The sequence below is a fragment of the Geotrypetes seraphini genome, chromosome 4, assembly GCF_902459505.1.
Source record: "Geotrypetes seraphini chromosome 4, aGeoSer1.1, whole genome shotgun sequence".
NCBI classification, from domain to species: domain Eukaryota; kingdom Metazoa; phylum Chordata; class Amphibia; order Gymnophiona; family Dermophiidae; genus Geotrypetes; species Geotrypetes seraphini.
Genome location: NC_047087.1, coordinates 224631277 through 224656082, shown reverse-complemented (window position 1 = coordinate 224656082; position 24806 = coordinate 224631277). Strand labels below are relative to the sequence as shown.

Genomic DNA, 24806 nt, shown 5'->3' with positions numbered 1-24806 from the left:
GGCAGGAGGATACAGATCGCCATAGTAAAACTTAACATTTCTTGGTGTAGGAAACCATCCTATAAACTTTGTCAATCTTATTATGCTTCTACTAAATTACTGCTATTGGTTTTTATACAGAAGCTCTTTTATTCCTGTACTGAGGTTTGTCTACGTTAATGTAGCTACATTTCCCATTTAAATTAGATTTCAGGCTTAAATATGGATTACTTTCTACTTAGACTGACATTAATGGAATTAATGTTAAAATTCTATATACAATGCGTGAAAATAAGAAAAAAATACACTGTTGCCACCTTAATGGATTTTTGAAACACGTCAGTGCCTCCACATTCTTTTCTTCTCAGGGGGCAGAGAGAAGAAATGAGCTATTAAATTACAGTTGAGGAGATTGAGACAAGAAATAGTGCATAGTTACTCAGAGCCAGTGGCTGAAGGGAGATCACAATTTAAAAAACCTCAATGTCCATTGTCTAGCTTTTTTCTTACCTCTCCTAATAAGGTCTTCTCAATTCTTCCTTTAACAAGGCGGGCGTAGTCAGCGTCATCATCCTTATCCAGATGAGCAGTGATGATAGGTGTGCTATCCCAAACAGGTAAAATAGAAAAATTAATACTGTTATATTGGCCTGACAAACCATTCTGGCTAAAATAAAACTATATACAGTCAAACCTCGGTTTGCAAATAACACAGTTTGTGAGTGTTTTACAAGACGAGCAAAACATTCTCGCAAATCTTGCCTCGCAAACCAAGCACTGATCCCCCCCTCCTTCCATCCGCTCAAACCCTTACTGCGATCAGAGAAACCGAGAATCTCATTAAAATCTCGGAGAGAGTGGGAGCCAGGCCTTGAGCATGCGCAGATGCTCAAGGCTCAGCAGAGATCAGCTGCAGACGGCAGGCTCTTTTGGCACCAGCACGTCCTGTGGGTTGGTGCTGCGTGACGGTGCCCGATTGCAGTAAGGGTTTGGGCGGGCAGGTGATGCTGGTTCTTGGGGGGGGAGGCAATGCCAGTTCCTGGGAGTGGAAGCATGCTAGTGGCCTCGGGGGGGGGGGGTCTTTTGGGGATATGGAACGAATCATGCGAGTTTCCCTTACTTTCTATGGGGAAACTCGCTTTGATATACGAGCACTTTGGTTTACGAGCATACTTCTGGAAAAAATTATGCTCACAAATCAAGGTTCTACTGTACTGTAGTCTGATAAATGCTAATAGGAAATAAGAATTATACTGCATTACAATACAAAATAATAAAAACCAAGCTTATATCACAAAGAAGAGAAACACAGTGATGACAATTAAGAACCTTGGGCCTATCTAGTGTGCTCACTTTCATTGCTCATGCAATGCCACAGGTCAAAATGCCAGTACATATCTTTGTTTCCAACTGTTGCATTGAAAGTTACTGTTTTCAATAAGTCTATTCAGCTCTATTCATGTTGGCATGTCCTTTGCTGAACTCCACCAAAAGAGAAATTACTCCACTTTACTCAAAAGAGAAGCGAGACTGCTTACATTGTGCTTTTTTATACAGATACATGAATACAGAAGATTCTACCTCCTCAAGGTAGAACAAAAGAAGACAAAAGAGGTGGCATTTGATACTCAATCTGTTTATTCACTGTTAAGATCCGACATGTATGTGTTTCAGCCATAAGGCCTGTCGGGTATACAAAAATATAATAATGTAAAATCATAAAAACACCATAGATATAAAAAAAGAGACATTAATAATATGAAGCAAACTAAAACCACATTATAAATGTTATACATAAAATTAAGGATATGGAAAATGAGACAAAAAGGTATTAGTTTGTACCACCAAATGAATACCTTTATCTTTCCACTAAGAAAGGCTCTAGTTTCTGTACCCAGGGAAAATTCCACATTACCCATCCAAGTCAAAAATATTGTATTTTGAGGGTCACCAGACCACATTCTCAGCAATTCCTTCCATGCCCAACAAAAGGCACGCAAAAGTATACTGTCTTCCCAGATGGGCATATAGGAGATAACCAAAATGTCACGGCTGAAAACAGGCTATTTCAAAGTTAATGTCCATAAAATAGTTGGAACTCAGTCCCTTATGTGTCACAGTAGACAGGCCAAATTGTAAAGTCAAAGTCTGGAATCCCTCCCCCCAAAATTACCAAATAAGATCAACTTAGGTTTCTTCCCCCCTCCCTTAATAAATCTAGGTAGAATTTTCTGTAAAGCCACCAACTTATAAGACTGCCTTACATAAGTACATTTAAAGAAAAAAAACACAAAGATCAAAGTTGACAGCCGGTTAACTAAGCTAACTTCATATATTTCTCAACAAGTTTTCAGGAGCTGACACTCCCTAGCTCAGTTCTGAAAATTAAAATCAATTGTTCAATTTTTTAATCCAGAAATGAAGGGAGTGTCACCTCTAAACAGTCAAAAATCTTATGATAAACTCAATAAAAAGCATCACCTTTTATGAAGCCACTTTTGATTTTTCTCAATTTTTTTTCTTTTTCAGGTTTTTGGTTTTTTTTTGTTTATATGATTTTGAATAGCTTTTGATAAGCTTGTTTGCGAAACCTAGGTTGTTGTTTTTTTCATGATTTGTGGATTTATGGATGAAATGAACAATATTTTGGATATGGATTGAGCTAATTGCTAAATTGAACATTCTTCATGGCACAGTTGGGCTCACCTGGTTAGTTTACTGAGCACAATTCCTTTTTATTAAAACTTTTTCACATGTTTTTTAAAGTAGTTATTTCTGTGTTGAATTAGTTTGTGTGTGATTTATTCCAAACTTATGTTTTGGATTACATATGGTATGGTATGTTTTGGACTAATATGGTAACCACATAATATAACATCTAAAATGTAACTTTGTACTTAAAGGTACCTTATTGCTTTTGAAGCATTGATTATTTCTTTGATTCGAGGAACACCCAGAGTGATGTTCATAGAGGCAACACCCGCAAAGTGGAACGTCTTCAGAGTCATTTGTGTACCAGGCTCGCCAATGCTCTGAGCACACAGAGCTCCTACTGCAGACCCAGGCTCCATTTGTGCTCTAAGGACAAATAACCAAATATCAAACCAGATGCCCTTTCCAAGAAGTCTAATGCACTTGCTGGTATTAACCCTATGCAATTGCAAGAAACATCTCATTTAACTGACAAAACCAACAGAGCAATTTATTTATTAGGATTTATTTGCTGTTTTTTTGAAAGAATTCACTCAAGATGGTGTACAGCAAGAAACAATTATACCATAAAAAATATTCAAACAATGTAAGGTATGGCACAGTAAGCTAAATTACAAAACAAAACACATAATAAAGAATTTGATAGATAGCATGGGGTATAAGTAAAAATTAGACTTAGCTAGAGTAACAGGAGTTAGAAAATAAGGGGACCAGTTTTTTTTGGTTTTTTTTTTAAGTTGCATGTAAGGTCAGACAGATGCTTGATCATCTCCTCAGCAAAGGTAGGAGTGGATAAACATGTCCTGCTACAGTTTGCAGCTGTGTCACATCTTGTACACATATTTGACAAGTTAATTACTTATTCCATTAGAGACCGGGGTAAAGAGCCAAGCTTTCACCTTCTTCCTAAAGTAGAAATGCTTTGCTATTTTGTTTAGCTTTTACTGTTCAGTATATGGAAAACAGTAGAGACATTCATTTTATTATCTGCAGCTCTAAAAATATACCAAGCCAAGAAAAGATAGCATTACATAAGAACATAAGAATTGCCACTGCTGGGTCAGACCAGTGGTCCATCATGCCCAGCAGTCCGCTCACACAGCAGCCCTCTGGTCAAAGACCAGCACCCTAACTGAGACTAGCCCTACCAGTGCCCGTTCTTGTTCAGCAGGAACTTCTCTAACTTTGTCTTGAATCACTGGAGGGCGTTTTCCCCTATGACAGACTCCGGAAGAGCGTTCCAGTTTCCTACCACTCTCTGGGTGAAGAATAACTTCCTTACGTTCGTATGGAATCTATCCCCTTTCAATTTTAGAGAGTGCCTTCTCATCCTCCCTACCCTAGAGAGGGTGAACAACCTGTCCTTATCTACTAAGTCTATCCCCTTCAGTACCTTGAATGTTTCTATCATGTCCCCTCTCAATCTCCTCTGTTCGAGGGAGAAGAGGCCCAGTTTCTCTAATCTTTTGCTGTACGGCAGCTCCTCCAACCATCTTAGTTGCTCTTCTCTGGACCCTTTTGAGTAGTGCCATATCCTTCTTCATGTACAGCAACCAGTGCTGGGCGCAGTACTCCAGGTGAGGGCGCACCATGGCCCGGTACAGCGGCATGATAACCGTCTCTGATCTGTTCATGATCCCCTTCTTTATCATTCCCAACATTCTGTTTGCCCTTTTTGCCACCGCCGCCACCACACATTGCGTGGACAGCTTCATCGACTTGTCGATCAGAACTCCCAAGTCTTTTTCCTGGGAGGTTTCTCCAAGTACCGCCCCGGACATCCTGTATTCATGCATGAGATTTTTGTTACCGACATGTATCACTTTACACTTATCCACGTTGAATCTCATCTGCCATGTTGATGTCCATTCCTCGAGCCTGATTATGTCACGTTGCAGATCTACGCAATCCCCCTGTGTCTTCACAAATTTAATCACCTCACTCGTCGTACCAATGTCCAGATTGTTTATAAAGATGTTGAAGAGCACGGGTCCAAGCACCAAACCCTGCGGCATCCCACTGGTGATGCTCTTCTAGTCAGAGTATTGTCCATTTACCCCCACTCTCTGTTTCCTATGCTGCAGCCAGTTTTTAATTCACGTGAGTATTTCACCCTCAATTCCATGGCTTGCAATTTTCCGAAGTAGTCGTTCATACAGAACCTTGTTGAACGCCTTCACATATTTCATAAAAACCAATAAGCAACAAAAGAACCAAACTATCTATAGTCCACATAATGGAGAAGGTGCCAAGTAAACAAACTACAGTGGAACCTTAGTTTGCAAGCATAATTTGTTCAAGAAGCATGCTCGTAAACCAAAGTGCTTGTATATCAAAGCGAGTTTCCCCATAGACAGTAAGGGAAACTCACTTGATTGGTTCCACAGACTCCCCCTTCACCCCTCCCCGGCGCCCCACGAGGCCACTGGCGCTGCTCGTTTCAACCCCACCCCACCACATCCCAAAAAGCCACCCCACCCCCGAGGCCACTGGAGCACTTCCACCCCACTCCTGAGAACCAGCATTCCCCCCCCCACTCCCCCCCCCCCTGGAGAACCAGCATCGCCTGCCCACCCAAACCCTTACTGCAATCTGGCACCGGCACGCAGTACCAACCTACAGGACATGTTGGTGCCAGAAGATCCTGCTTCTTGCTGCTGATCTGTGCTGGGCTTTGAGCATCTGCGCATGCTCAAGGCCTTCTTGCTCCCACTCTCTACGAGATTCTCGGGGAGAGTGGGAGCCAGAAGGCCTTGAGCATTCGCAGATGCTCAGGGCCCAGCACAGATCAGCGGCAAGAGGCAGGATCTTCCAGCACCGGCACATCCTGTGGGTTGGTGCTGTGTGCCGGTACCAGATCGCAGTAAGGGTTTGGGAGGGTGGGCGATGCCAGTTGTCGGGGCTCACAAATCGAGTCAACATTCAGTTTACTAGGCACGATTTCCTCGAGTGTTTTGCTCATCTTGCAAAACATTCGCAAACCGAGGTTTGACTATATTCTGTTAAAAAAAAGAAATAATTATGCCTCATATACTTTTTCAAAGGTCAAATCACTACCAAGATGAAATATTAAACAGAAGAACTTTTGGATTCTAGAACTTTGCAGCGCACGAAGATGGCTGGGTAGAGGATTAGCTCTGTTGTGACAGGCAAATTTTATTAAGATTTTGGCAGTTAAAATTAAAGAAAAGTGAAGGAAAAGAGAGAATTGAAGTAAGAAATGGCTTCAGGTAAAACTAGTAAAAGTAATCCGGTGAATTCAGGAGCAGGAAGTAAAAAAAGAACAAAAATTGATTCGGTATCCCCGACAGCGGTCCCTTTGCCTCAGGAAGAAATTGATAACAGTGATTTGATGAATGAACTTCAGAAAATTAAAGAAATAGTAAGTGATAACGCTAAAAATATAAAAGATGTGAAGAAGGAAATAGAGAGTCTGACAAATAGAATGCAGGCAGTTGACTTCAAAATTGAGCAGTTAGAAAAGCATGCTGAGAAATCTGAGGCAGAGATGCTGGTGTGTAAAAAAGATCACAGAGAAATAGAGGCGTTGAAAAAGGATTTTGAAGACTTATCAAATCGTGAAAGAAGGAATAATTTGCGTCTGATTGGGATACCTGAGGGGATTGAGCAGAATGATCCTATTCAATTTGTGACTAATTTTATCCCAAAGATCTTGCCATTTAAAAGTTCTTTTCCTTTGGAGATAGAAAGAGCACATCGGATACCGATGAAAAGATCAAATAGTCAGAAGGGTCCCCGTCCAATAATCTTTAAGCTGCTAAGACATCAGCAGGTGGTAGAGATTATAAAGCTGGCTAAAACAAACAAGGATCTTAAATGCCAGGATTCTAAGATCTTTATAGTACCTGACTTTGCAAAAGCTACAGCCTACAAAAGAAAACAGCTTTTGGATTTAAGACCTAAACTGAGAGCAATGGGAGCAAGATATGGATTGATATACCCTGCTATTATGAGGGTAACTTATGAGAATAAAACTTATAATTTTGAAGAAGCAGGCAAATTACAGGAATTTCTAGATCAATATAATTTGCCTATGGTTTCATGAAATTATTTAGAAAATGTAATAAATAATATACTTAGATTATTTTTGGTTTATATTTTTGAGTGAAAATTGAAAGATATTTTATAAAGAAGGAAAAAGTGGAAAAAAAATAGAAAAGGAGAAAATATTTTCTAGAAAATTGTTGCAGTTAGGTTTAAGGGGGATCAACATTTCAAACAAGATTTAAAGAAAAGAAATGAAAAATTTTAAAGAGACAATAAGAAAAGAAGAAAAGAAGATTTTGACAAGGTAAGAAGAGGGATGGAGCATATAGGAAGTGAAGAAAATATGAGGAACAATTATAAGATTTGGATGGTTTCTTAATGTGAATTTATAATTTGCATTTGAGCGTGACTGAGATAATATGAGGACACATAAATGCTGCATTGGAGAAATGTGGGAACTTAGAATATAATAAGATGAAAAATACAAAAGACTATTGATGTAAAGAGAAGAAGATGTGAAGATGGACTGATGGAAATGACTTGAGCATTATTTAGATTTACAATTTGCATCTGAAATTGACTGAGATATAAGGATGATGTTGCAAAAATACTTTATTGGAGAAAGATGAAATAGCAATCTGCAAGAAGATGGAATAAGAGACTGAAACAGCAGGATGAAGATGTACAAGTGTTATAGTTGTGCAGAATGGAGAATAGACTGTAATAGATTGAAGATGCAATGAAAATTAATGAGAGTTTTAAAAAATATGAGGTCTGCTTGGTTGAAATGTTTGATCCTTCTTTTGATGTAAGGTTAAAAAAAAAAAAAAAAAAAAAAATGAATATTATAGGATGGAGTGATGTATGTTCCATTGAAGTTGTGAGAAACTTAGGTTAAAAAAAAAATAAAATAAAATAAAATAATAATATTAATCTTGGGGGGGTATATATTGTAAGAAATGGTTTCCGAAATATTGGGTATATACTTTTATAAATATATTAGAGGTATAGGATGGAAGAATGTTTGGAAATTTGAATGAGAGGGGAAGTATATAATAAAGAATTATAGTAAATATAGGTATTTAGGGTATTGAAGAATGGATTGACTGCAGGATAATTTAGTGTTGGTTGTTTGAAAGATTAGAGAAAGAAAAATGAGTATGTTATTGCCTGTGGGGAGTTTATTTTTGCTCAGTAATATGTGCGTTTCGAAGTTTGCATTTGTGTTAGGGGAGGGGAGGGTGGGGGATGGGAATAGGGGGGATGGGGAAAGAGGGGAGGGAGGGAGACTCATATATTGGTTTAAGGAAAAAGAAAAAATGTATATTTTATGTTTGAGTGGATTATATATGTATTTTATATTTTATTTGTAAAATGGGTTTTAAAATTTTTTCTTTGAATGTAAATGGCCTTAATCACCCTATAAAAAGGAAAAAGGTATTGGAATATATTAAACAACAAAATATAGATATATGTTTCTTGCAAGAGACACATTTGTCTGGAACAGAGTCTATGAAGCTGACAGATAAGTGGATAAAACAATGTTTATTTGCACCAGCGGTAAAAAAGAAGGCAGGAGTAGCAATATTGATTAATAAAAAATGTTCAGCAACATTTAATATGGTAAAGGCAGATCCTCAAGGAAGGTGGGTACTTGTTGACATGAGCATGGGCAGTAATACAATGGCGTTACTAAATATATATGCACCTAATTCGAATCAAAGTGAATTCTTTAAATCTCTACAACAATTAGTTTTACCACTGGCTACTACTAATTTAGTGGTGGCTGGGGATTTCAATGCTGTTATAGATCCAATAATGGATAAAAAGCCTAGTAGAATTATGAAATCAATGGGATTAGAAAATTTGATACAAGCATGTAATTTGAAAGATATATGGCGTATTCTTCATTTTAATGATCGGGAATTTACATTTTGTTCACATGTTCATCAATCGTTTTCAAGAATTGATTATATATTTGTTTCAGATCAGATTGTACAGCAAGTTGTAAAAGCTGACATAGAACCAATAGTAATATCTGATCATGGTGGTGTGTGGATAGAAGTTAACTTATTAGATCAAGATAATTCCAAACCTGTATGGAGGTTTGATAATACTTTGCTTGCTGATTCTAAATTTTGCACTGAATTTCAGATAAAAATGAATGAATATTTCAGACTTAATGACCTAGAGGAAATGTCGATTGGAATATTATGGGATGCTTTCAAAGCAACTATGAGAGGACAAATTATATCATATTCTGCGTATAAAAAGAAACAGATAAGAAAGCAATTTGCAAATTTGGAAAAAGAAATTAAAAATTTGGAATTAAAATTGGTTAATAAATGGGAACAAGAGACATTTCAATTATTGTTAAAAAAAAAATGTGAATATAATGAAATTTCCTCTGGATTAGTAAGGAAAGATATTTTTGCTCAGCAAACGATGTATTATGGTAGTGCAAATAAGGCTGGAAGATTATTGGCAAATTATTTAAAAGCAAAGAAAAGAAAGGAGAAAATAAGCATAATTAAGGATGAATTAGGACATTCTCATTCTCAAATTGGAAATATATTAAAACAATTTTTAAAATATTATAAGTCACTGTATTCTTCTGAGTCTTATTTAGATAAAGAGAAAGATGGGTTGGATTTTTTGAGTTTAGTTAAAGGACCTAAGGTTCCTGATCATATAAAAGGAAGTTTAGATAAACCTATATCATTAAAAGAGTTACAAATGGCATTGAAATCCCTTAGAGTTGGGACCGCTCCAGGTGGAGATGGATTTACAGTGGAGTTTTATAAAGAATTTCAAATTTCCCTTTTACCATATTTATTAAAACTATATCAGGACCAACTGAATAAAGGTTGTATATCAGGCACTATGGCAGAATCTTTAACTATTGTTTTGCCAAAGCCAAATAAAGATCCAACATTGGTGTCAAATTACAGGCCTATATCTTTAATAAATGTAGATGGTAAAATATTAGCTAAGATTTTAGCATTAAGATTGGCTAAAGCTCTTCCGCATATAATAGGAATAAATCAAACTGGATTTGTTGCTCAAAGACACTCTTCAAATAATACTAGACTGGCATTTCAGATGTATTATTTAACAAGACAAATTAATGATCCGGCTTTTTCAGTATCACTAGATGCTGAGAAGGCTTTTGATCGTGTAGAATGGAATTTCATGTATCAAGCTATGGAATGGTTTGGTATTGGATCCGGATTTATACAAATGATTCAAGCACTGTATAGCTCCCCAACTGCTCGTTTATACATAAATAATAATTTTTCAGATGCTTTTAAATTGCAGAGGGGAGTTAGACAGGGTTGTCCATTATCTCCTTTGCTCTTTGATATAGTTCTTGAACCCTTGTTGTTAGCTATTCAACAGGCAAAGGACATAGAGGGTATTCCATGTGCTGGAGTGGAATATAAAGTATCCGCTTATGCAGATGATATATTGCTTCATTTGAGGAATCCGGAAACAACAATTCCATGTCTACTGGAGATAATAGATACATTTGGAAAATTCTCAGGATACAAAATAAATTGGAATAAATCAGAAATTTTACCTTTAAATGTGCATTGTACAAAAGGTATACTTGATTCTTTCCCTTTTATTTGGAAAGAGGATGGTATAAAATACTTAGGTATTTGGTTGAATAAAACACTTGAAGAGACAATGAGAATAAACGAAAAATTTTTATTACAAAAAGTAACAGAGTTATGTGAGCAATGGAATCCTTTACATTTGTCATGGTGGGGAAGAGTTCAAACTGTTAAAATGATGATTTTGCCTGTAGTTTGCTATCAATTGGGAATGATACCAGTGTTTTTTCAGGGGTCTTTTTATAAAAAATTAAATAGTATTCTGGTTAAATTTATTTGGCTGGGTAAAATTGCAAGAGTGGCTCTAGTGTCTTTGCAAAGACCAATTGAGGAGGGTGGGGTAAATTTTCCCAATTTTTATAGGTATCATCAGGCCTATATCATGCGCCAAGGTATGTATTGGGTCCTCCCAGAGCTTTTGGAACAATTACCAGAGTGGTTAAGGGTGGAGAGATCACTTATTTTTCCACTTAGGCTTGATCTTCTGCTTGGTATAAAAGTGCCTAGAATACGTAAAGACAATAGAGTATTAATGGATACTTGGAAAACATTAAGATTTGTAGATAAATTAACTAGTGATTCTATTTTAAAATCGAAACAGCAGACTATTTGGGTAAACTCCAAGATACAAATAGGCGGGTTTAAGATTGTCTGGAAGGATTGGATTAAAGCAGGTATAAGATCCTTAACGGAAGTAATTGATAATGGTAAGCTGCTTGATTTTTCACAATTGCAACATAAATATGGTCTGAATAAAAAACAAAGTTATAAGTGGTTGCAATTGAAGCAGGCTATTCAGGTGGGGTTCCCTGAATGGAAATCTTTAAATGATCATTACAGCTTAGAATTCTTATGTTTCCAGGCAGATTTTCTGGGACACCAGGCCGCAAAGTGGTATAAAATGATATCTAATTATTTGAATAAGAAACCAAAAAATGGATTAAGAGATATTTGGAGCATTGAGATTAAGCATCAAATTAATGCATCTCAATGGCCACGTATTTGGTCTTGGAGAATTAAAGGTACGATGTCGGCATCTATTAGGCAAACATGGTTCTTTTTGTTGCATAGAGCATTCTGGACCCCTACTAGATTACAAAAATTAGATTGTTCTAAGTCTAATAGATGCTGGCATTGTAAAATTGAAATTGGAACTTTAGACCATCTTTTATTTTATTGTCCATGTATTCAGGCATTTTGGATATCAATATGGGATCAAGTTAATATATTGATGGAAAATCATGTAGCATTATCCTACGACACAGTGATTTTTGGAATGTGTATGAGGGCCAAAAGTCAAATATCTGCAGCAAACAACAAATTATTGATGATTCTTACTGGAGTGGGAATTCAACAAATAACGACTAATTGGAAAGACTGTTCTAGATTGAATTGTAGTTTTTGGTGGAACTCAGTTTGTCATTTATATAAGATGGAAAGATTTCTTGCCGTACAGAGGGGATATTTTAAAAGGTTTAAGGAGGTGTGGAGGCCATTAATTGAATATTGTAATGATTAAGGGTTATTCTTTTTCCTTAGGGGATAATTTGTAAAAATGGGGGGGAGGGAGAGTCTAAATATGTATATGTTTGGATAAAATATTTTGTTGATAGGGGAGGGGATGGGAGGTGGGTGGAGGGAATTAAAACATGTGTAATATTGCTTAAGAATGTCAAGTGAGTGATGTGAATTACTTGTAATAATATTGTACACTTGTTGAAAGAAATAAAAAGGAATAAAGATGAAAAAAAAAAAAAAAAAACAGAAGAACTTTTTGGTAGAAAAAATTATTGTAAATGCAATGATTCCACAAAGGAATATCTGTTCCCTTCATATCATGAGGCATTAACTTGAGAAATGGAAGGCACTTGTCCACAAAAAGAGAAGACAAAAGATCAGTCTTGGCCATGTTCAGTTCAGTTTTCTCCCTCATAGCCTAAATGTCATTGATGCCCACACAGACCACAATAGGTATCTTCTTCCTACCATAAAGGCCAACTATCAAGCAATCTACTCAGCCACCCAGTTTATGACTGTCAACACTGACAGTCCTGTACACAAAGAACCAATAATTCATCCTTGGGGAAAGCAAGTCCAACGCAAGACATATTGACATCTACAATAAAGCCTTAATCACTTCATTGAGCACCCCCTCCCTTTGGTTTTCATGACCAATGAAAAGCATGCTAAAATATTTGATTTTGAAATAGACTGCCTCCTGTTTTTTCAATGAATCCAAAACCAGAGAATGAATTTAAATAAAGAAATGGGACCAAATATCACTTACTGTATCTGCGTATTGTTTAGCCTTCTAGCCAAAAAAACAGTACACATACCTCATGTATTTGTCCCTACAGGTCTCCAGAAATTTCTCCACCTGCCTTGGAGTAATTCTATCCAACTGGTATAATACACGAGGCTAGGAAAGCAAGGAAGGTTGAAAATGGTTAAAAAAGAAAAGCTGTGAAGTTTACATTTTCAAAATATTTCCTGCCACAAGATGTTTGTGAAAGTCTTATGATGTATTACCTCTGTTGTACCATTGTCATTAATGCCATATTTGTCTCGGGTTTTCTTGATCTTTTCAGAAACATCCTTAACAAATTTTTTTATCTCCTAAAATAAAAAAAAGTGAAACGGCATGCTGATCATTATCAAATTTGAAATAACATTAGTCCAATGATAACATATAACCATTGATTGGGTTGACTAGGTTTAATTCCCACTGCAGCTCCTCATGACCTTGGGCAAGTCACTTAACCTTCCTTTGCCCCAGGTATAAAACTCCACCTCCCCTTGATTGTGAGCCCATTAGGGATAGAGAAAGTACCTGCAAATAATATGCAAGGCAGTGTGTGTACATCTTATAGTGCTATGAAGATGATTAATAATAATAGTAGTAGTAGATTAGCAATCTCACAGAAGACACATTATAATTAATACACAACATAATGATAACTATTCCTTCTAGGCGAGCAGAATTAAGTACACTAGAAACTTTAAAAGGAGTAGCCATGTTAGTCTGGTATTACAAAAATGAAAGAGGCAAGTAGTACCTTACAGACTAATCAATTTATAGAGGCACAAGCTTTCAGATAGAAAAGTGGATTCTAGTCATCAAAAGCTCTTGCTTTAATAAACTGGTTAATCTATAAAATGAAATCTCTCTCTGTCATTTAGAAGTATGACAATAGACTCAATACACATTTGAAGGTTGAAACAAGTTAGCATCCCTCTCCTTTTTATTATAATTTTCCCCTCCTCCTATACACTCCCTTCCACCATAGGAATATAGAAAGATGATGGCAGATAAAGGCCCATCTAGTCTGTCCATCTGCAACATCCACTATCTCCTCCTTTCCCTAGGAAATCCTATGTCCCATGCTTTCTTGAATTCAGACACATTCTGTCTCTACTGCCTGTACAGGGAGACTATTACACATATCAACCACCCTAGATTGATGCCTGACGTTTGAAGATCATACCAATGCCCAAAATAAAAAATGCTTTTGCACTCTCTGGAAACTGCATACCATCAAACGCTATTTTGACTTCCTCACCTTTCGATTACTGGTTCAGTCACTCATTCTAAGCACCTTAGATTACTGTAACATCATATAGTTGGGATCCTTAAAGAAAACCATAAAACGTCCAAGAATCATACAGAATACTGCTGTCTGTCTCATTTATGGTCTAAAAAAGTCGGATCATGTAAGCCCATTTTACAGAAAACTTCACTAGTTACCAATGGAGGCAAGGGTCATCTTCAAGTTTGCCTGCCTTTGCTTCAAAACCATAACTGGTTCATCCCCGATCTACCTGTCGCACCATTTTGTATTTCCAGGCACCTCCCACACACGAAATACCTATCTATCTGTTTGCCTTCCCCTCCCTAAAGGGCTGTATCTACAAGAGATTCCTCGATAGAACACTGTCATTCCAAGCTGGCAAATGGAATAAATGTCTAGCCACCCTCATTTCAAATACACCCTCTTACCAAGCCTTCAGGAAATCTCTTTGATAAATTTCTCTGACTCCCCCCTGCCTTATTGTACCGCTGATATACTTACTGCATATCTGACCTATTTCCGGTCTTACCCAACCATTCTCAACTCTCTACCAATGTAATTGACAATACTCTCTGTAACTTCGCTGTCTATGTACAGTTTCTTCCTCTATAAACCGCTTTGAACTGCTTCTGGTATTGCGGTATACAAAAATAAAGTTGTTGTTATTATTATTCTATAAAAAAGTAATTCCTTAGATTACTTCTGAGCCTATCCCTCTTAACTTCATCCCATGCCCTCTCACTCTGGCGTTTCTTTTTAATTGAAAGAGACTTGCCTCATGTGTATTTATGCCACACAGGTACGTAAACATATCTATCAAATCTCCTCTCTTCCACCTTTCCTCCAAAGTATACATATTGAGATCTTTTAAGTCTGCCCTCGTACGCCTTATAACGTAGACCACAGACCATTTTAGTAACCTTCATCTGCAGAAATAACAATCTAATGGTTAGTGAAGTGAGTTAAGAATCTGGGAAACTGTGTTTGGTTCCTGCTGTGGCTCTTTATTATCCCAGGCAAGTCCCTTAACCCTCCATTTCCTCAGGTACAAAACTTAGATTGTTAGTTCACTAGGGACAGAGAAGTACCTGCATATAGAATAGAACAGGCTTTAAACTAACAAGAAGGGGAAAGCCGACAGTCGACCAAGCGTCGACGATTCGGAAGAAGGTATCCTGTGAAGATACTGAGGGGAAAAAAGGCCGGGAAGAAGCAAGGGACAAATTGCAAGAGTCGACTAACCCAGAAGAGGAGGTTAAAAAGATTGTAGCAAAAGAGAAGAAAATAAAGACTGAAGCGCAGGGAATGGAAATGAAGACAACAAAACACCAGGATCTAAATTGCATATATACCAATGCAAGGAGCCTGAGAAACAAAATGGGGGAACTAGAAGCCATGGCCAATGCAGAAGACATAGACATCATTGGAATTTCTGAAACATGGTGGAATGAGGAAAACAAATGGGATACAGCACTGTCGGGGTACAAACTCTATTGCCAGGACAGATCAGGACAGAAAGGAGGTGGAGTAGCCCTATACATAAAAGAAAGCATACGATCGACAAAAATGGACACAGCAGAGACGGCCAACAAGCTAGAATCGCTATGGGTTAATATACCAGGAAAGAAAGGGCCTGAAATAAAGATAGGCCTATACTATCGTCCACCTGGACAAACCGGAGATATCGATGAAGAAATGGAAGCCGAGATGAAGCGAGAAAGCAAAAGCGGGAACACAGTTATTATGGGAGACTTCAACTACCCTGGGATAGACTGGAGTCTTGGAAGCTCAAGATGCGCTAGGGAGGCAGACTTTCTGGAGGCTGTACAAGATTGCTTCATGGAGCAGCTTGTTAGAGAACCGACGAGAGGAAATGCCACTCTGGATCTAATCCTAAATGGGCTAAGGGGACCTGCAAAGGAAGTGGAAGTAGTGGGACCGTTGGGAAACAGCGATCATAATATGATCAAGTTCAAGGTTGAAGTAGGAATACCGAAAGGGAAGAGAACCATAGCGACAACTTTAAACTTCAGGAAAGGAAACTACGAGGCAATGAGGGAAATGGTAAGAAAGAAACTTAGGAACACGTCCAAAAAATGGCAAACGGTACAACATGCCTGGTCTTTTTTCAAGGGCATGGTGAGCGAGGCGCAAAATACATATATCCCCAGGTTCAGAAAGGGGTGCACAAAGAGTCGAACAAAAGACCCGGCATGGATAACCAAAATAGTGAAGGAAGCAATAGGCAATAAGAAAAATTCATTCAGGAAGTGGAAAAAGGACAAAACTGAGGAGAATTGGAAAGAGCACAGGAAAAATCAAAAAGAATGTCACCGTGTGGTTCGAAAAGCCAAAACAGAGTACGAAGAGAGGCTAGCTAAGGAAGCACGAAACTTCAAACCATTCTTTAAATATGTTAAAGGGAAGGAGCCGGCTAGGGAGGAGGTAGGACCGCTGGATGACGAAGACAGGAAGGGAGCTGTGAAAGAGGAGAAAGAAGTGGCAGAAAGGCTAAACATGTTTTTTTCGTCTGTATTTACAAATGAGGACACTTCAAACATACCGGAACCTGAGCAATTCTTTCATGGAAGTCAAACAGAAAAATTAACATCCATAGAAGTGAGCCTTGAAGACGTACGCAGGCAGATAGGAAAACTAAAACCTGACAAATCCCCGGGTCCGGACGGAATACATCCAAGGGTTCTGAAAGAATTAAAGGAGGAGATAGCGGAACTACTACAGCAAATTTGCAACCTGTCCCTAAAAACAGGCGTGATCCCGGAGGATTGGAAGATAGCCAACGTTACGCCCATCTTTAAAAAGGGATCAAGAGGAGACCCTGGAAATTACAGACCAGTGAGTCTGACCTCGGTTCCGGGAAAAATGGCAGAAGCTCTGATAAAAGAAAACATCGATGAACATTTCGAAAGGAACGAACTACTGATAACCAGTCAACATGGTTTCTGCAAGGGTAGATCGTGCCTAACGAACTTACTGCACTTCTTCGAGGGAGTTAACAAACAAATGGACAGAGGAGACCCCATAGACATCATATATCTAGATTTCCAAAAAGCCTTTGACAAGGTGCCCCATGAACGTCTACTCCAGAAGCTGAAGAACCATGGGGTGGAAGGAGATGTACATAGATGGATCAGAAACTGGTTGGAAGGTAGAAAGCAAAGGGTAGGAGTGAAAGGCCACTACTCTGACTGGAGGAGGGTCACGAGTGGTGTACCGCAGGGCTCGGTGCTCGGGCCACTGCTATTTAATATATTCATAAATGATCTAGAAACAGGGACAAAGTGTGAGATAATAAAATTTGCAGACGACACCAAACTTTTTAGTGGTGCTCGGACTATAGAAGACTGCGAAGAATTGCAAAGGGACTTGAACAAGCTAGGGGAATGGGCGACGAGGTGGCAGATGAAGTTCAACGTTGAGAAATGTAAAGTATTACATATGGGAAGCAGAAACTTGAGGTACAACTATACGATGGGAGGGATATTATTGAAGGAGAGTATACAGGAAAGGGACTTGGGGGTAATGGTGGACACAACAATGAAGCCGATGGCACAGTGTGCAGCGGCCGCTAAGAAAGCGAATAGAATGCTTGGTATAATCAAGAAGGGTATTGCGACCAGAACGAAAGAAGTTATTCTGCCGTTGTATCGGGCGATGGTGCGCCCGCATCTGGAATACTGCGTCCAATTTTGGTCACCATACCTTAAGAAGGATATGGCGTTACTCGAGAGGGTCCAGAGGAGAGCGACACGTCTGATAAAAGGTATGGAAAACCTTTCATACGCTGAGAGATTGGAGAAATTGGGTCTCTTCTCTCTGGAGAAGAGGAGACTTAGAGGGGATTTGATAGAAACTTACAAGATCATAAAGGGCATAGAGAAAGTAGAGAGAGACAGATTCTTCAAACTTTCAAAAAATAAAAGAACAAGAGGGCACTCGGAAAAGATAGAAGGGGACAGATTCAAAACGAATGCTAGGAAGTTCTTCTTTACCCAACGTGTGGTGGACACCTGGAATGCGCTTCCAGAGGACGTGATAGGGCAGAGTACAGTAATGGGGTTTAAGAAAGGATTAGACAATTACCTACTGGAAAAGGGGATAGAGGGGTATAGATAGAGGATTACTGCACAGGTACTGGACCTGTTGGGCCGCCGCGAGAGCGGACTGCTGGGCACGATGGACCTCTGGTCTGACCCAGCAGAGGCACTGCTTATGTTCTTATGTTCTTATATAATAAATATAAACTGTTTTGGTTGTACCACAGAACAAGTTCATAACTCTGCAGCTCTCTTCTCTCATCTTTTCTGACCCCGTCAACTACCTTCTCAGTTGCATCAATATAGACCTAGTCACACAATATGTTGGTCTCTTGATATTAAAATAAAGAGTGTGTGATTATGATTTGTAAATTAGATTCAAGCCATGCATTACATCTTTGCCAAACTACAACCACAAAAATACAATGAATTCTCCAACATGCCAATAAAATTCCATAAAGCCATCAAGGAATTAAATTGGAAATTTACAGAATCTGAAACAAATGAATTTGGCAAGGAATGTAAAAATTGGAAATTGTTTGTTTTTTGTTAATATTCTCAGATGCTCATGTCATGCAAGTTACCTTTATTAAGGCCTAAGGCCTAAAAATATCTAATGTTAACATCGTAGAATCCATTTCAGAAATATTTAACAAAAATCTTTATAATTAAATTTGCTTTGACACGCAGCTTCTGATTGGATAAGGCCCGACTTAGTGCAGGAAGAGGCGGTTGGAGCATAACGCGAGTGATTTCCTGCACTCGCAGCACTTCGGCTGCTCTCCTGCTGCCCTCTCCAGGCTCCCCCATGAAAAACCGTATTCTCGGTTTTTCGAGATTCGCGGGGGTTCCTGGAACAGAACCCCCACAAATATCGGGGGAGTACTGTAAATATATGTCATTAAATATCAATATTTTTCCAAGTTTATTTAAAATGGGCCAGTAGCTAACCTGTGATCAAGAATTTAAGATTGGATCCATCTGATCCATCCACTGAATAATCCTCTCTCATAGACAGTGAATGAAAATAGCTCAGCATCTTAAATTAAAAATGTCACTTGACTACGGGGCAGGAAAAGGGATATTAATTCCTAGTGGTCTCTGATGAAGTTCTATATATTTAAATCTAGAATTACAATGGGAAAAATGAGCTAGCCTACTCCAGCCCATCCTCAACTGAATGGCCATATATGGGACACAGACCATGCAAGTCTGCCCAGTACTGAATTTAGTTTTTCAATATACACCATTATTTTCTGATTAGAGATCCTCTGTGTTCATGCCATGCTTTTTTGAACTCTGTCACTGTTTTCCTCTCCACCTCCCTTGGGAGCGCATTCCAGGCATCAATCACCCTCTCCGTAAATAAGAATTTCCTAACATTACTCTTGAGTTTATCAACCCTCAATCTCAGATTATGCCTTATGGTTTTACCATTTTCCTTTCTCTGGAAAAGATTTTGTTCTACATTAAAACCTTTCAAGTATTTGAACATCTGAATCATATCTCTTCTGTCCCTCCTTTCCTCTAGGGCAGTATATCGCAAACTGTGTGCCGCAGCACACCAGTGTGCCTCCTGAGATTTCAGGTGTGCCGCGACACACTGGTGAGGAAGAGAGTCATCCATGCCGGCTGCCTGCCTACAAGACATGCTTCCCACGGCGAGAGGCAAGTCCTGGAGGAACTCAGCCGGCGCAGATGACTCTTCTTCTCCACACACCTCCTGGATCCCTTCACCAGAGGGTCACAGCCAAATGGGCCTCCACGCATGCGCGTAATGTCATCACGTCAACGACCACACATTTCTGGGTCCTTCCAGCCGAGGCACTGTATTTAGTGTGCCGCCACCTGGAAAGTTTGCAAGACACTGCTCTAGGGTATACCTATTCAGGGCTTCCAGCCTCTCCTCATACATCTTTTGGCGCAAACCTCCTTCCATTTTCGTCACCTTTCTCTGGACCGCTTCAAGTCTTCTTATGTCCTTTGCCAAATATGGTCTCCAAAATTGAACACAATACACCAAGTGGTGCCTCACCAATGACCTGTACAGGGGCATCAACACCTTCTACTGGTTCTAGTTGGGGGAAAGTGTGGCGCGGTGGTTAGAGCTACAGCCTCGGCACCCCACGGTTGTGAGTTTGAATCCCGCACTGCTCCTTGTGATCCTGGGCCATATCACTTAATCCCCATTGCCCCAGGTACATTAGACAGAGTAGAAGCCTGCTGGGACAGTTAAGGAATAATGCTTGAGTACCTGAATAATTTGTAATCCACATAGAATTGTAGGATATGCGGAATATAAATTATAAAAAAAAGAGTGGGGAGTGGTTGGGGAGAGTGTGGCACAGTGGTTAAAGCTACAGTCTCAGCATCCTGAGTTGTGGGTTCAAACCCACGCTGCTCCTTGTGACCCTGGGCAAGTCAATCCCTCCATTGTCCCAGGTACATTAGATAATGAGCCCACCTGGACAGACAGGGAAAATGCTAGAGTACCTGAATAAATTCATGTAAACCGTTCTGAGCAACCTTGGGAGAATGATATAGAAAATTGAATAATGTCACTCACAAACATATTGAAGGATTGATCCTTGAGGGTCATTTAATTTCTGGTACAATTATATTTTTTATGCTGTACATTACACAATGGAAAAATTCAAACATCTTGCTAAATACAGGAGAAGGTGAAGCTGGAATGGAAGGGTACTATTTAAGAGCTTCAGTATCACACTGAAGAATGGAAAATCAACGGAGGAAATCTGATTTTTTAAAATCCAAAGTTTGGCAATGATAGTTTCTTATTTTAAGATCACAAGATCTTTCACGTGCAGAGTTTAGTGAAAAGTCTTGAGCAGAAAGTGAAAGATGAAAGGTACACAAGGATTTCAGTATTGCAGTATTATGCTAGATACCAAAAGATTCAGAACCAATGGGGTGCTAAAAATTTATGAATTTTGTATGATATTAAGACACTGGTTTTTGTGAGCTATAAGTTGTACCTTTATTTATTTAGTTTAATTTCTAGCCCGTCCTCCCAGAACGGGCTACAAGTTTACATACACAGTAGAAGGTTTAGCAACACGATTACACCAGCAGATAGACAGAACAACTAATCAAAAGGATGAAGAGCAGTAGTAGAGATTCCTATGTACATGTTTTGGGTACTGGGTACAGTAACATGGCAAACGATGGGCAACAAGGATACAAATTCAGAACAGCAGATTAAAGGGAAGAACAGCAGCAGAGGGATAATTCTTATGAACTGTATGGAGAGGGGAATACAAGATTTGGAGGCTAAGAACAGTAGCATGGCAACCGATAGGCCCTATATGTAAACCAGCTAGATTTACAATACAGATTTTGGCATTTATGGTTTGGGTACATGTAGTAGGGAGATAAGATCTTGCTTAGTTTTGCACCGTGTGCACCTCGAGACTTAGTTCTGCCTGTAAGTCAAGTGGAGGGCACATTCAATGTCGCAGAATAATTTTTCTGAGGTAGAAATAGATGTTAGAGGTGTGTTGCAAGAGTCAAGTAAAAAGGTGGGTTTTTACTGCTTTCCTGAAGTTTAGTAAGCTTGTCAGTGATCTAATGGTTGGTGGGATTGCGTTCCATAATTTGGGAAGGAAATGCGATTAGGAGTGTTTGCGGACACTTTCTAGTAGGAGGGTTCATGCCGGTGGTGTGGACAATCTTCTCTCAGCTTGTGATCGCAGGGATCGGTTGGGGATGTAAATTGTTAGTTTTTTTGCCATGTAGGATGGGACCATTCTATTGAAGAATTTGAAAGCTAGTGTAAGAGCTTTAAATATGCAACGTTTCTGAACGGGTAGCCAATGTACAGCAGCCAGAGCTGGGGTGACTGAGTCATGAATAGACAGGTTCTTCAAAAGGCAAATTGCTGCATTTTGTACACATTGCAATCTTTGTAGGTTCATTGCAGATAGTCCAACTAGTAGAGTGTTGCAGTAGTCCATGCGTGATAAGACATAGGCGTAGAGCAGTTGAGTGAAATTTTCTTCTGAGAAGTATGGACAAATTTTCCGTAGCTGGCGCAGGTAGTAGAAGGAGATTGCTACTATCTGTGAGACATGGCTCATTAGTGATAGGTCAGCATCTAGGGTGATTCCAAGGCTGTTTGATCCTTAGCTTTAAGAGTGGTATTATCCCAGAAGACTGGGCGAGGGTGTGAGCAGATTTTCTTGTGAATCCAGAGTAGTTTGGTTTTGGATGCATTAAATTGGAGTTTGTTCATTGTCATCCAGTCTTTGATTTTGGAAAGGCAGTCTTGTAGTTTTTTTATTTGAGTGTCCCAGTTCATGCCTAGGGGGAGGTAGAGTGAGAGTAATCTGTGAATGAGTAAATCTTGATGTTGTACTTTGAAGCAATATCAAGCGTTGGTCTGAGGTATAGGTTGAATAACAATGTTGATAGTAAAGCGCCTTGGGGCACACCATATTTGAGTAGTTTAGGACTTAGTAGGTGTGATTCTAGCAATACACTCCGAGATCTGTTGTTTAGGAATGAAGAAAACCAGTGTAAAGCCATGCCACTGATGCCAATGTTGGTAAGTCTGGAGATGAGAAGAGTGTGGTCCATGGTATCAAAGGCAGCGCCGAGGTCAAGGAGAACCAGCAGAGCATCTTCTCCCTGATCGAGGAATTTCCAACTATCGTCAATAATGTCTAATAGGACTGTTTCGGTACTATGGGATTTCCTGAATTCCGATTGGTAGATTGATAGAGCTTTTTGGCTTTCTGCAAAATCTTGTAGTTGTTGTAGGACTACTTTTTCTAGGATCTTCGATATAAATGGGAGGTTTGAGACTGGTCTTAAGTTGTTTGGTTGATCTGGGTCTGCGTTTGGTATATTTAGAGTAGGACAGACTACAGCGGTTTTCCAGGATGTAGGTACTTCTCCGGATGTTAGTGACTTATTGATTAGGAGGAGAATTGAGTTTAAGAAGGCTTCTTTAGCAGATAGCAGTAGGTTAACTGGGCAGGGGTCTAAGGTTGAGCCTGATGGGCATAGTGAGTCAACTGTTTTGTTCAGGTCCATGTAAAATATTGTTTTAAAGTGACAGAGGGTGTTTGCTTTTGAGTTGGTGTTTGGTGGTGTAATGGTAGGGGTGATTTGTAAAGGGCTTCCAGCTGAGTCAAGGTTGGAGCGGATTTTTTGTATTTTTTCATGGAAGAAGTTGAACAATGTTTCACTGTCTAGGCTTGTTTGTGGGGAATGGTTGTTTCCTTGGGATGCAGTAAAGTTCTTTGTACCTTTGAAAAGAAATCCCTCAAGAATCTGTCCCTTCTTTTTAGAATGATTGATCACATCTAGTCTAATAAAAATGTACTTCTCAGCTATGCCAGATAGCATGACCACAATACAAATTCTACACTCACCTTCTAAGGTTGAGACGAGAATTATTCAACTTTTGGCATGAAGGTTGGTATGAAGGGCTGTTCTGAAGAGAGGGGTGGTGGGCTCTGGAGAGATATGGGCAAGTAAGGTGGGAGATTGCTGCAAAGTGGCAGAGTATTTTTATTGTATGCATGTTATATAATTTGTTTTATGATTGAATATACATGTATAATAAGCTGCTCTAGGGTCTTAATTGATCATGGGCATGATGGAAGATTAGGTTTATATCTTCGATAATCATCTGTTAGTCCCTGGAGGATTCCAAACGCTAGGTTTTTAATCCCTACCCGTAGTCCAGGAGTTGCAGAAATCCACAACTTTTCTGAGCACATGCTCCACCCCCTTAGCCTGTTAGTAAACATATCCAGTTCAGTCCCAAAACCAAGCAACATACCTGGACAAATCCATAACAAGGGGGTATGGAGGACAATCCCCATCAACATAAGTAATTCATGAACTAGTTTACTCTGCAAAATATTAACAAGTGATAAGCAACTCAGAAAAACATTGAGGAACAATATAGAACTAACCTGTAGTGTGCAATGAGCACCCCAAGAAAGGCCTTCGGTAATGTGCATACTCACAGAAACTCCCCACAGGATCTGGCAACTGGCTGGAAAATCTTCAAGCCTGTAAGGAAAGTAACCGAGGCAAAAGAAGCAGGCTACACTAAACAACTGAGTGTATTCAGAGATGGCGTATCGCATGGAATCCTCCAGGGACTAACAGAAAGAACATAAGAATTGCCGCTGCAGGGTCAGACCAGTGGCCTATCATGCCCAGCAATCTGCTCATGTGGCGGCCCTTAGATCAAAGACCAATGCCCTAACTGAGACTAGCCTTACCTGCGTACATTCTGGTTCAGCAGGAACTTGTCTAACTTGTCTTGAATTCCCTGGAGGGTATTTTCCCCTATAACAGTCTCCGGAAGAGCGTTCCAGTTTTCTACCACTCTCTGGGTGAAGAAGAAATTCCTTTTAACTTTAGAGAGTGCCCTCTCGTTCTCTCTACCTTGGAGAGGGTGAACAACCTGTCTTTATCTACTAAGTCTATTCCTTTCATTATCTTGAATGTTTCAATCATGTCCCCTCTCACTCTCCTCTTTTCAAGGGAGAAGATCCCACTTTCTCTAATCTCTCACTGTACGGCAACTCCTCTAGCCCCTTAACAATTTTAGTCGCAATTCTCTTGACCCTTTCGAGTAGTAGTGTCCTTCTTCATGTACGGCAACCAGTGCTGGATACAGTATTCCAGGTGAGGGCGTACCATAGCCTGGTACAGCGGCATGATAACCTTCTCCGATCTGTTCGTGATCCCCTTTTTAACCCTTTCAGGACCAAGGGACATATTTGTCCCATAACTTTAAAATCCTATAAATTTTGATTGGGATAGTCTACAGTTCTAAATTTGATATGTACGGATTCCATATGATACTGCCTTTATGTAAA

General features: G+C 39.2%; 1 protein-coding gene across 2 annotated transcripts in view; it reads right to left on the bottom strand.

The window, feature by feature from the left end:
• The window catches only part of POLR3A (RNA polymerase III subunit A), a 192684-nt gene that overhangs the window by 19460 nt on the left and 148418 nt on the right, over positions 1-24806 (bottom strand). Inside the window, exons 22-25 of one of the 2 annotated variants that reach the window (XM_033942449.1) lie at positions 12846-12932; positions 12653-12735; positions 2887-3057; positions 490-583 (exon numbers count right to left, since the gene is read on the bottom strand). In XM_033942449.1, coding sequence (XP_033798340.1) covers positions 490-583; positions 2887-3057; positions 12653-12735; positions 12846-12932 — 435 coding nt within the window. The remainder of the gene's footprint in view (positions 1-489; positions 584-2886; positions 3058-12652; positions 12736-12845; positions 12933-24806) is intronic. The other variant, XM_033942450.1, reaches the window with a different exon arrangement.